At 35.1% G+C, this 13,108-nt stretch overlaps 1 protein-coding gene across 1 annotated transcript; it reads right to left on the bottom strand.

The window, feature by feature from the left end:
- Positions 1–5,342: 5,342 nt before the first annotated feature.
- Positions 5,343–13,103, bottom strand: LOC11428353 (translation initiation factor IF-2, chloroplastic). The gene is made up of 12 exons (XM_003595952.4): positions 11,257–13,103; positions 11,123–11,155; positions 10,919–11,032; positions 10,428–10,577; positions 10,074–10,172; positions 9,913–9,975; positions 9,648–9,803; positions 9,459–9,524; positions 9,007–9,243; positions 7,692–7,967; positions 7,350–7,538; positions 5,343–5,868 (listed from the first exon to the last, which is right to left on the bottom strand). The coding sequence occupies exons 1-12, from the start codon at positions 12,781–12,783 to the stop codon at positions 5,713–5,715; spliced, it is 3,066 nt and encodes a 1,021-aa protein (XP_003596000.2). The 5' UTR covers positions 12,784–13,103; the 3' UTR covers positions 5,343–5,712.
- Between the last annotated feature and the right edge of the window lie 5 nt (positions 13,104–13,108).

Genomic DNA, 13,108 nt, shown 5'->3' with positions numbered 1-13,108 from the left:
CCTTTTTTTGAGTAGTTTGGATTTTGTTTGAAGAGAATGATTTTGATTGACTCACTAAAGAGAGAAAGTGTCATTTGTCCTTTGGTGGAAAATATATAAATGAATTCAAAAAAAAATATTGATGGAAAAAAAGTTTAAAGGGTTAAATGGTATTTACAACCTCTTATTTGGACGAGTTTTGGTTTATCTCTGTAAAAAAAAAACTTGGGTTTTCAAACTTGTGATGCCGATTAAATCAAAACTTGCTCAAATGGCATGTGGGAAAACATATTATATAGACTTCAAGGCTCCAAGAATATTTATAGATATACTTATAAATAAATGACTAATAAAGATATATTCATACGATCAAAATAAACTCTTTAGCAACTAAACCAACATTCCTTATCCACCATAAATTTTATTTTTTTTAAGAAATGAATGAATTCAATTAACATGATACATGAAGCCTATAAATATCAAAATTTGACCTGTGAATATATGGTTACTCAGAATAAAATTACAATTTTTAGTAAAAAAAATCAAAATAAATCGAGACGTAGTCGGAATTCTATGAAACTTGGTGGATCCACTCTATGTATTTTTATAGAGATGTCCGCACAAAAAAATAAAACAACTCAAAATTCAATTTTTAGGTCGAAATTTCTATTTTTTTTAGTTGTTAGTGTTTTAAAATTCATAATTATTTTGTCTCTTGTCGTAAAATTCTAATTTTATAAGAAAAGTCGTACTTTATATCCTGAAAATGTCTGCAAAAATCATGAAAAAAAAATTTGACATTTTATTTTTTGAAGGAATGAAAAGATTCAACAACATGTACATCACTTTTTTTAACTTTATGTCTAGAAAAAAAATAAGAGATCAAAAATAGGAAGAATCTCAAACTATATGTGTAAAATATGTGTTTTTTTACATGTTATTTTCCAAACTTCGCATATAATACAAATTCAATTTGAAAAATTAATTCTAAATTTTATGCTATCAAAACTAATCTCTAATAGTACAATCATTTTCTTATACCAATATTTGTTACAATATATCAAAACATACCTTAATCGAGAAAATATTCAACTAATTTTTTATCTCAATATTTCTCAAATATTGAAAGGAAAAACAAGGTCCAAACACAAATATCGCAAGCTACATTATGTGTAATAAGCATGTTACTCAACTAGAGAATAATCTGCATATTGTAGATGCCTGAAACATGAGGTCTTTTTCTAGGATGCATATTTCGACAATTTAATTGTCATCCTTTAAAGACTATAGACATTTTGTAGATGAAACGTTGATGAAATGCACAATATTATTCCTTCGAACCATAAAATAATGTAAGGCTTAATACATTGTTTGGTCCCTTAACTTATTTTTGGTTTTTACATTGGTCCCCTAACTATAAAGTGTTTCAATTTGGTCCCTTGAATATTCTGCCGTTTATTGTTTTGGTCCTCTCTGTTAGTTACTAACATCAAATGTCTAAGATGAACCATGTTTAAAGGTGGTCCATCATAGACCTTATTAAATTTTTAAATTTTAACCTTTTGATTTTTCCTTTAAAAGAGGATTGTTGGATCATGTAAGGTCTATTTAATTTATTGTAAACCACCTGAAGTAGATAAAATAGTCACAAGGAAGGGGGTTTGAATTGTGACCCTTTAAAAATTATCCTGAAACTTAAAAGTAATTCTCAAGTTGTTTACTTGGAATAGTTAAGTTAACTTTCTGACTTCAGAACGTTCTGAAGTTCATAAACAAAAAACTGTTTAATAAAGTAAATGTGTAAGTGTGTGCTGTGTATACTGTAATTAAAGAGTATAGAGAAGAAGGAAAGAGCACACAGATAATTATAGTGGTTCACCCAATGTGGGCTAGTCCACTCCTCACAATCTTGTGAGAGTTTCCACTATGATGCTTGAGATAACCTCTCAAGTCATGCACCTTACAATCTTTGTTCACCTGAACAATTACAACTCTGTACTCTCTAAGCCTCAACAGGCTTGCACCTTCTTGCTAAGTTAACCACTTAGACTTTTACAACATTTGCTCAAACTAACACTTTAGTACCCCTAAAGTTAGATGAGACTTTGTTACAATTTGTATGGAGGTTGAATGTTTGTGAATCAAACAGGAGAGGAAGAAGAAGAAGAAGAAGAAGTTATCTTTAAGAGAGATGACAAGGAGTATTGATGTGCACTAAGGAAACAAGAGCCTTAGATATTGATCAATTTTAATTTGCAAGAGCTTCAAACAAAATCAAGTTGTTTTCTTGTATGCTTTGCAATGGTGCAAGTTTTGCTAAGGTCATGATCTCTATTTATAGTCTCTGGGATCATATAGTCGTTGTAGGATGCCCAATGGTGTTATGTCATGTGTCCTGGGTCCCACAAGCTTTTACTTGAAATTCTGGGCAAACATTATGATCACTGATGAACATCAGAATGTTGTTATGTTCATGATGATTTTCATCTGGGTTCATAATATATGAATGAACACATGAATTTATGGGCGTGTCATATGCTTTTCATATGAGTTTCTGGACAATAACCAAAGTATGGACTTTTCCACATACATCAGAAAGTTACTTTCCCATATCTGCCTTGGGACCGGTGCAGGAAAGATATAGTGGGATTCTGCATCTTCATGTCCATGCTTTGAGGGATTGTGTGGTACTTGTACTGTACCAACTCCCATACGTGTCTATCTCTTGTTGAACAAGACAGATTTGCTTTGCTTTTGCTTTTTGCTTTTCACCTACTGTATTGTTCATAAAGTAAGCATGTGCTGAGCTGAACATTCTGACCATCAGAATGTTCCATCTGTTTCACTTAGGATGATTTGTAAGACTACCATTTGATGTAATCAAATCCTAATAGTGAAACAATAATAAAGAAGAGTGATATTAACATATGATATTTCCTTGTGGAATATTCCTAGTACATCAATATTCTTCCATAAATCCATACCCAAATGACATTTAAAAAGGAACAGAGTGAGTAATTATCTAGGCCAATTGCGGCCGGTTCAGGTCAATTAAAACCAATTTTATCGATGAACCATAAGATTTTCACGTCAAGAGGTAACCCAAACATGTGTTGAAACTACAGTCTTCGTATAAAAATGCAGCCAAATGATTGCATACAACTATAAATCTGGTGGTCGCTACCTTTCATATATCCAACGTCTCGTGTTAATCCAAAGTTGTATATCTGAATAAATCTATCCTAAAACATTATCATAGGTTTCGATTCCAATGTAAACGATCGAAAAAAGAATTTCTATCTTTGCGTTGAGGGTACACAACCACAATAGTAGTAAGTGAAATTCATTTAGGGCACATGTATGCAACACCTCTCAATCTTCTCATATTTTCTTCAATTGTTTGAAAGTTATAAACAGTCAAATCAATAAACATTTTGTTTAATATTTGGTGTTGATGGATGATGTTTTTTTGTTGATGAATGATTTTTTTTTAATATTTTTTACAAGCATTGATGGAAGAATATAAAAATATTGATTGATGGTTAAAATGAAATGTTGATTGTCTTCCCCGAAATTATGTTACATAGGAGGTAAGCTGAAAAACGTTGGTGTGTTTTATTTCAAAAAATCATTGTAGTTGGAAAGTTGGGGTGTGTCATATTTCAAAGTATTGTGCCATATTGACCATATTGAAATTGTTGTTAATCATCCATTGCAACCCTTGACAAACAAAGTCACTTATCATTTCATTTTTTTATTTTTTTTTGCTTTCGCACCGATTTCCGATCCATCAAAGGTGGACGACTAATCCGGCTCGTGCGTAAAGGTATGCTCATTGGCCAAGTGTTGTTCCCTCTGGAAATCGAACCCAGTATTCCCCGGGTACGTCCTTGAAAGGAGCTCCTTGCTACTGGAGCCCAAACAACTTGGTTTAGTAGAGTCGGGGGGAGTAAATTGATGGTAAAAAAATCGAAGGGACATGTCGCACCTGATATGTCGTAACCGGTCTCCTTTATTAACCATCAGCTGAGCTAAACTTTGTTTTAAAAAAAAAAACTTGAGTTTTTCAAATAGATAGAATTAAGGCAAAATTATATTTTTAGTCCTTTAACTTAATTTCAGGTAACAGTTTGGTCCTTTATCTTTTTTCATTTCAATTTGGTCCTTTTTGTCGATTTTCATATGCATTTTCAAGCTTCAAATCTAATATTTTTATGCAAACATAGACGAGGATCATAGATTTGAAGATTGAAAGACCATAAGAGAATAAAATCATGAATTTTAAGCTTAAAAATTCATATGAAAATGGACAAAAAGGACCAAATTGAAATGAAAAAAAGATAAAGGATCAAACTGTTAGCTGAAATTAAGTTAAGGGACTAAAAGTGTATATAATTTTTATTATAAAAAACATGGTAAGTAAGAGTAATTGAGAAGTTATATAATTGAGTAACCAAAAAAGAAGTTATATAATTGATAAGTTGTACCCTTAAACTATCAAAACGAAGGTTATATAAGAACGTCTAATCTGTGGTAAAACGACACTTAAAAAAACATTGAGAGTAAATATTTAATGTATGATTTGGTCATAACTATCCAATCCTAGAAAAATTATTATGATAAAAAATCATATGAATTCAAACAACAAACATCGAGTCTCCTCGTAATTTTTTTAGAAATATATTTTATTTTATTTTTTTGCTTTCGCACTGGTTTCCGATCTACCAAATGTAGACGACTACTTCGACTCATGCGTAGAGGCATGCTCACTGCCCAAGCGTTGTTCCCCTGAAATCAAACCCGGTAAATCAAACAAATTGCTCAGAAATTGCTTCGATTTTCCATTAACACTAGCAACTATTGGATTGAATTATTCAGAAATTGCTTCGATAACTACATCTATGAGATCACGATGCTACATTGGATCTCCAATAGACATGAGCACATCAGCGGTCAGCCAAATTCGTGCAGTAAATTGTGCAAAGATCATATCTAAGTTGTCAAAGTGCGAGATCTTTTGGAAATTGACAAAGTTCATATCTAAGTTGACATTAAAGTGCGAGATCCTTTGGAAATTGACAAAGTTCATATCTAAGTTGTCGCGAACGAGTTTTCATTTGTGTAAAGCAATAGATATGAAATCCCATACCTGCCAGAAATTTCAAAGAAGAAAAAATCTCAATCGTAGTGAAGCAGAGATTATGGACAAAATCCACATGCACAACAACGAATCTTGTTCTTCCTATTATGACCAAACAACTTGCAAAACAAGATAAAGTATAGTTAAAACTGAGTCTATATACATTTTCTAATATGCCTAAGCTATACTCTCTAACAAGAACAAAGCATAGTAGAAACACAAATTTCAAGTAAAATGATGCATCAATTTTTCTTTTTTATCAAAAATAAGATGATGCATCCATTAATTAAGAGCATCATACAAAAAATGAAGAAGAAAATAAACAATGCAGTTCTTTCTTTCCTTGTCTTATATGTGGTGGTGTTACAAGTACTTCTAGGTCAAGGCATTGAAACTTTTTTTCCCTCTTTACAGAAGAGCTGAAACTAATTTACTTTGTTATATACATTTCTACAACAAGCAATGGAACAAATCATTAATCTTCAGCTGCCCCACCTTCAACAAAAAATATTATGATGTGGGAATTGTTACGTTCTTTTCCCAAGATAGGAACCATTTTCATCATGATGTCACATCATTGTTTATTCTATAATTTAAGATCCTACTCCCTCCACAGCAGCTGCCATTGATGCTGAGGCCTCTTCAAGGGTTCTTCTCTTCTCAACTGTGTTGAAGGCTTCAAGAATGTCGCCCTCTTCCCAATCATCATAATCTTCTAACGCAAGTCCACACTCAAGACCGGCATTTACCTGTTCACAAGCAAACGACATCAATGTTTGTTCAGGCAGTAACTACAATAGCATGGAGAATCAACACACAAACGCAACTATTAAGGGTCTCTTGGGTTCACGACTATTAAGGCTCTGCTTGGATTCACTCTAAAGGGGGAGTCTTGGTCCAACGGTAAAGTTGTTGTCACATGACTGAAAGGTCACGAGTTCAAGTCCTGGAAACAACCTCTTGTGTAAAAAACAGGGTAAGTAAGGCTGCGTACAATACACCAAAATGGCAGGACCCTCTGTAAGTTGTTTTTAATTTTTTCAACTTATTTCCATAAACTCTCTAGGATAGCATATGAAAACAGTCTATAGCTCGTATGAAAATAAAGACATATATGATAAGTTTTTATGCTATAAGCATTTAATTAAACTGTTTCTCCATAGAGGGAATTGATAGAGAAAGAGCAACCATAGCCAAAAACTAAAACAGCCCCACAAGCAAAGGTCAACCGTTCTAATGCAGCAAGACATAAAAAAAAAAAAAAAAAAACTATACGTATTCTAATTACAAAATGTGCAGCATCTAACACAAAATCATTCCTCAAAGCCATGTCATGTGACAAAGGATATTTTATAGGATTAATTAAGTTTTTAGTCCCTATAAATATTCACAGTTTTGTTTTTAGTCCCTACAAAATAAAATCACACTTTTTAGTCCTCGTGACATTTTCCTTAAGCATTTTAGGGACCAAAACTGTTGATGGAAATTTTTGACAGGGACTAAAAGTGCTGATGGAAAATTTTATTGGGACTAAAAATGCTGATGAAAATTTTTATAGGGACTAAAAAATGTGATTTTATTTTGTAAGGACTAAAAACAAAACTGTGAATATTTATAAGGACTAAAAACTTAATTAACCCTATTTTATATGTATGGTTTATTGTAGAAAAATCCCAAACTACACTTGGCCTCAAAGATCCTATAATGCCCCTTTGGGGTTAACATATGTTTGCGGTTTGTTCAACCAAACGTAGAAATAATCCTTCAAATGGATCATATATCTCATTGACAATGTAAATTTTATAAATGGATGCAAAAGAAATCTACTTTCAGAATCCCCTGGGCCTATCCCCAGAGCATTCCTTATGTTGAGCATTGGACGTTGAAAAATAATATGGTTTAAATAGTAGTTATAAGAGGGAGGAAGCTCTCACCTTACAAATGGTTATGTAAGGCTGAATTAGGGTCAATCTATATTCTAAGACGGTATCAAAGTCTATCCTAGATTAGTAAAGTCACTCGTTATTGGACCGCCTGAGTCACGTTTCAGTTGTCCAATCCAAAGGATGAGCAGGATGTGTTAAAAGCCGCACATTGGAGAGTGGTATGACCCGAATAGTGGTTATAAGTGGGGGGTAGCATTCGCCTAACAAGCCAGTCTCCCTATCGCAACAATGTCCTTTTACATGGACAGTAAAAATGCAAAGCAAAACTAGAAGCAGCATCATACCTCTTTAACAATCTCTTTCACCCGTCTCAAAGAATCAAGAATACCAACATGAACTATTTTTCCCTTCCGCATGACTCGAATGCCACAGCCTTTTGTAACCTTTCCCTCTGTAACCATACATCCGGCAGCACGACCGCTACCACTGCTGAATACAGCCCGTATTTCTGCTGAGCCAATCGGTACTTGTTCCTGCAAAATGATAGCAGTAAGAATTGCAGCAGAACCATCAGTAACTTACAAGTTAAAAAAGAATACAAGAGTATTCATCAAGTGCAACTACAGAAGTCTGCATATGCATAATCTATGCCAAGGGTTTACAAATTAAAAGATGTGTTGATTTACCTCAACAGAATCTAGGAGCCCTTCCATTGCTTTTCGTACATCATCAATTAATTCATAAATAACTCTATATAATCTTATCTCAACAGCTTTATTATCTGCATAGCTTTTTACAGAGCCTGGTGCTTTGACATTAAATCCAAAAATAATCGCTTTGCTTGCAGCCGCAAGGTCAACATCACTTGTGCTTACATCACCTGTTGTCTCCATCAAAAACTTCAGTGTGACATTATCTTGTGGTAGCACCTGCAGGGCTTGTTTGACGGCTTCAATGGATCCCTAGTCATGACCAAGAATAATGAAATTTAATTCCAGGTGAAGTAATAACTACAGTGATGATTAATGAAACATATTGAAAAGTGGATATATAGTAAACTGTACAATACAAATATCCAATACAGTAGAGATAATGTCAACTCGCAGTTACCTAAAACGCTACTTTTTGCTATAAGCATGTGGTAGCCTACTTGATAAATGTGGTATGTGAGAGGGGCGTACTTCATAGATACATGATTTCAGTTCTTAAAATATATTAGGTTTAAATGTTTTTGGTCCCTACAAGATACAAATTTTTGCTTTTAGTCATGCAAAAAATTGTTTTGTTTTTAATCCTTGTGAATACTCTTTTTTACTTTTGGTTGTTGTTGCTTCTTTTAGTCCCACAAAAATGTTTTTACGTTGGAATCGATCTTTGTAATATGTAGAATATTTGATTTTAGTCCCTCAAATACCGAGTACATAAGGACTAAAATGAACATTACACACATTACAAGGACTAATTCCAAGATGAACAAATTTTATAGGGACCAAAAAATCAGCAAGGACCAAAAGAAAGAGAAAAGAGCATGTTTGCAAGGACTAAAAGCAAAACGTGGTATATTTGCATAACTCAAAAATGTATTTAAACCTATATTCTCTAATAACTATAACACTATTTCGTCAAAAAATAACTATAACACTATCAATATAGATTTTGAATAAAAATGAAGAAGTACATAATATTTTTTTTTTTTATTAATGATATAACAATTATGCATGTCATCTATTATATTCAATTATTAACTATTTTTTCCCTTCCCAATAACTTGATAAGCTTAAAAGGCCTCTTCCCAATACTAAATTTATCATTAAATCTTTTAAATTGTATTTACTATTTTCTTTCCACTGTCATGTGAATTATGATCTTATGTCTGTGATCAGCTATATAGAAAATTAACACCACAATATCGCTGGAGAAGTCATCAGTAAGTTAAACCAGGTATTGAACATCAACAAGGTGATGTAGAAATTCAAGTAACAGTGGAAGCAGTGACCATACCTGAAGGTCAACCTTCAAAATAATATTCAGTTGGTGCAAGTCTAGTCCAGAAAGCTTTCCTGACGAAACTGCAGAAGCTAAGGAAGAAAGGGTGACCTTGCCATCTCCTGCCTTTGCTGAAATACGCTCATCTCGCAATGACATAACACGGGACTCTGCCTTTTCACGTGCAGTATCAAGGGATTCAACAACCTCAAATACATCACCAGCAACTGGAACATTATTCAATCCAATAACCTGCAGTGATGCACATAAGAACGATAAGAAAATTTTGATTGAGGACAACTTGTAGCATCTATTCAGAACCTCAAAATGTGCATGGCTCTTAAATGATGACAGACAAATGGTAACTGTGAAAATTCGAAGTCCAAAAATATGTTTCACTTTTCACCACTGCAAAATGCTCAGGGAAACAAAAAAGTGGTAAAGTTTTATGCTGGGAATTTACAAACCTGTACAGGTATAGAAGGTGTAGCTACATCGACACGCTTTCCACCATCATCAAATAAAGCCCGCACCTGAAGAAAGTAATAAAAGATGTTAATCGATTCAGATGAAAGTAAATCGGGTAGCTCAGAATTGAATTACCAACAGCTAAAATCGTTAAACATTGAACTTTAACTTTACGTATATACACATACCTTTCCGAAAGCTCCTCCACAAACTACAATATCTCCCCTTCTAAGTGACCCATTCTGCACAATAAATGTGGCAAATGGTCCTTTTGATTTATCCATGCCTGCCTCAATGACTGTGCCCTTCGCACTTCTATCAGGATTAGCTTTCAGTTCTTGCAACTATACATGAAATGCTTAGGTCAGAATGGATAACATCAGATGAAGCAATAGAGTAGTTTGAGGGTTAAGTGAGTTAAACTAGCTTTAACAACAACAGCAAACATGTTACCTCGGCAACAAGCATAACAGTTTCCAAAAGATCATCAACATTCTGACCTTGAAGAGCACTTATCTGTTGATGAGAGAGAAAGAAAGTGAAATATAAGTTCCTAAAAGTTACAGAACCAAAAACAAAATATGAGCATGACCAAGAAAATAAGAAATATAAACCTGAACCATCGGGATGTCACCACCCCAGTCTTCTGGCATCAAGCCAATTGAAGAAAGCTCTTGCATAACTCGGTCTGGATTTGCTCCATCTTTATCTATCTATTTCAAACAAATAATAAGTGTGTCAACAATTCCTCATGCCATCACCAAGTAAATCATAAGTGTTGTCAAAGCCCTATAGGATAGTGGAGTTTAAACAAATTGCTATTGTTCTGTGATATGCCGTTCAGTACAAAATGTTGTCAAATAGTCACTATCGCGGCCCTATAACACAACAAAATTTGAACAAACTGCTATTGATAACACTGAATCATAAGCATTGAAAATTGGGGTTGGAGACATATGTTGGCCTACCTTGTTTATAGCAATAATAATGGGTACTCCTGCTGCTTTGGCATGAGCTATAGCTTCATTTGTTTGAGGACGAATACCATCGTCAGCAGCCACAACAATAATACAAATGTCTGTTACGCTTGCTCCACGGGCTCTCATTGCCCCAAATGCCTACAGGATCATATATAATAGATATCAGATATAAGAAATTATTATTAATAAAGTAACATCAATGGCCATTTTACAACCGTCCCTTGAGGTTACAAGGTCAATCTCTTACCACTACCTCATGGACGATATCAGATATAGGAAAGAGAAGTGCAAAGTTGGGTTACTACAGTAATGTGGTTAATAGTTCAGCTAAAAACTATACACTTGCATAATGAGAAAGCCGTCACACTCACAGATTAAGGTCCTAACAGGATTCAATGAATGAAATGTACAAGCAGTTTTGCATATTCAAAAGGAAATAAGTTAGAAATAAGTTTTTTTTTCATCAAAACCAAGCATACCTCGTGCCCAGGAGTGTCGAGAAAAACACACGGCAACGTTTTTCCATCAACAGGTACTTGCACTTTATAAGCCCCAATTCCCTGTGTGATCCCACCAGCTTCAGAAGCAGCAACCTGTTACATTTGGTGCATCAGGTTTAAATTGAATGTGAATGCCATATGAGCCTAGATGAAGCCTAACCAATAACATAATTCACCATATACCTTAGTCTTCCGTATATGATCCAAAAGAGTTGTCTGCCAAATGATAACGTAACACCAACAAATATCAGCACATGGAGAAATGTAAGAAAAAATAAATCAGAGACAAAGTAAGAATACATAGTGATATCACTTGCCTTGCCGTGATCAACATGGCCCATGATAGTAATAACAGGAGGCCTGTCTTTGAGTTTGTCAAGGTCTTCTTCTTCGAGAATTTCCCTTCTCTTCACTAATCCTTCAACTTTGTAAGGATCGGCATCTATGACTTCCACATCATAATCTTTACAAATCATCTTCACCATATCTTTGTCTAGAGTTTGCACCCCATCTGGCTTAACTCCCTTGGAGTACAGAGAGCCGAGGATATCGCCTTCAGTAATTGCCAAATTGTACGCCAATTCCTCCACCAGCATACCATTATCGCTGACCTCTAGAATTTCAACCTTTACAGGAGCAGCATCCCTGGCAGCCTGAAGTCGTACCGCCCTACGACTTGCTTTACTCCATTTCCGTCCTTTTCTTGCAGTGCCGGGAATAGAGACATTGCGTTCCGAAGTATCCTCGTCAGGAACACCATCCTTGTTCACCACCATTCGTCTTCTTGGTCCTCCTTCCCCAGACGAAGCACCTTTCTTCCGGTAATCATCTTTATACCTTCCTTGGGGAGGGGCCTTCCCTGGTTTCGTAGGAGCTAGAACCGTTCGAGCAATCACAGGGTCAACTGCCGGTTTCTTTGAAGCATGCTTATCAATCAAGATAGGTCCCTTCCTTTCTTTAGACTTAACAGGTGGTGTTTCACCTTGACCTTTATCATCCTTCAAGATAACAGGCTTTTTAACAGGTGGCGGTGGCGGCGGGGCTATCGAAGGCCTAGATTGTAACATCGGTTGAGGTCTCGAAAGAGGCTGAGGATCACTCGACTGAGACATTACCTTCTCCCCTCCCCCTACTTGAGATTCCCCCACTTCACTACTCTTAACACTAGGCTTAGGTACTTCCTTCACAACCTTCTGCACAGTCGCAACCGAATCCCCTTTACGCCAAATACTCTTCAAAGTCTTTGCCTTATGTTTCTGTAATGAATTCACCGGTTCATCATCCTTAGGTTTATCATTCATAACTGGTCTTGCCGGTTCATTAACCGAACCATTACTTCTCTTACCCCCTAACTTAGAAGTCTCCAACTTCTCCGCCTTCTCCAAAACCTCACCAAGTGACTCAATCACCTTACTCCTCTCATCCACACCATCATCACCCTCACTATTCCTCGTCGAACCCCCTAAACCCGAACTCGATCCTAAAATCGAGTCATTATTGGACTTCAAGACAGGCTTAGGAGGAGGTTTAAGTACAAAACTACCACCAACACCACCACCACTATCACCACCACCTTTATTATTACTATCATCATTGTTAGAAGAATCAAGTGATGAAACTGAATTTCCTTGGTCTGCAACAAAATCAGTTGTGGTAACTGAATATCTACAAACAGACAAAGAAACACAATGCCATCTTTTTTTCCCTATACAATTCCTTCTAGAACTAGAAAGAGAAACTCTTCTAACAACAGAATGTGACATTCTAGAAGAACTACCAAAACTTATTGGTGAAGCAAGAGAACTCATTGATGTTCCTTGCACGTTACCAACTAATATAAGCATATTAAGAACAACCCAACAACACAAAAAAACAGCAAAAACAACTGTCTAGTTAAACCTTAACATACCCAAAGTTGAGAATTGAAGTGACCCAGAAAGGAAATTGTGATGAAAATGAAGAATTAATGGTACCTTTGGATTAAAGACAGGAACTTTAAGTTTGAAATTGAAGTAGAACATGCATATGGGTATTGAAAAAGCTTGTTTTTTTTTGTTGGTGAGAGAATGAATGGAAAGAGAAGAGAAGAAAGAGTAGAAGTGATTGTTGTGGATATGAAAAATGGTTTGGTTGGGATAACCTTATGGTATTTTCGATTGATATGTGTGA

Source organism: Medicago truncatula, chromosome 2, assembly GCF_003473485.1.
Source record: "Medicago truncatula cultivar Jemalong A17 chromosome 2, MtrunA17r5.0-ANR, whole genome shotgun sequence".
In the NCBI taxonomy this organism is placed as follows: Eukaryota; Viridiplantae; Streptophyta; class Magnoliopsida; order Fabales; family Fabaceae; genus Medicago; species Medicago truncatula.
This window is presented reverse-complemented; position numbering and strand designations above follow the sequence as displayed.

What these genes read in the sequence shown, in the direction of transcription:
- LOC11428353 (XM_003595952.4), bottom strand. Translation starts at nt 12,783, where the DNA reads ATGCTTATATTAGTTGGTAACGTGCAAGGAACATCAATGAGTTCTCTT. An exon ending in CACCTTCTATACCTGTACAG is followed by an intron (nt 9,244 to 9,458) that starts GTTTGTAAATTC and finishes GCATCACTGCAG; the next exon opens with GTTATTGGATTGAATAATGT. An exon ending in TTTTGAAGGTTGACCTTCAG is followed by an intron (nt 7,968 to 9,006) that starts GTATGGTCACTG and finishes GGTCATGACTAG; the next exon opens with GGATCCATTGAAGCCGTCAA.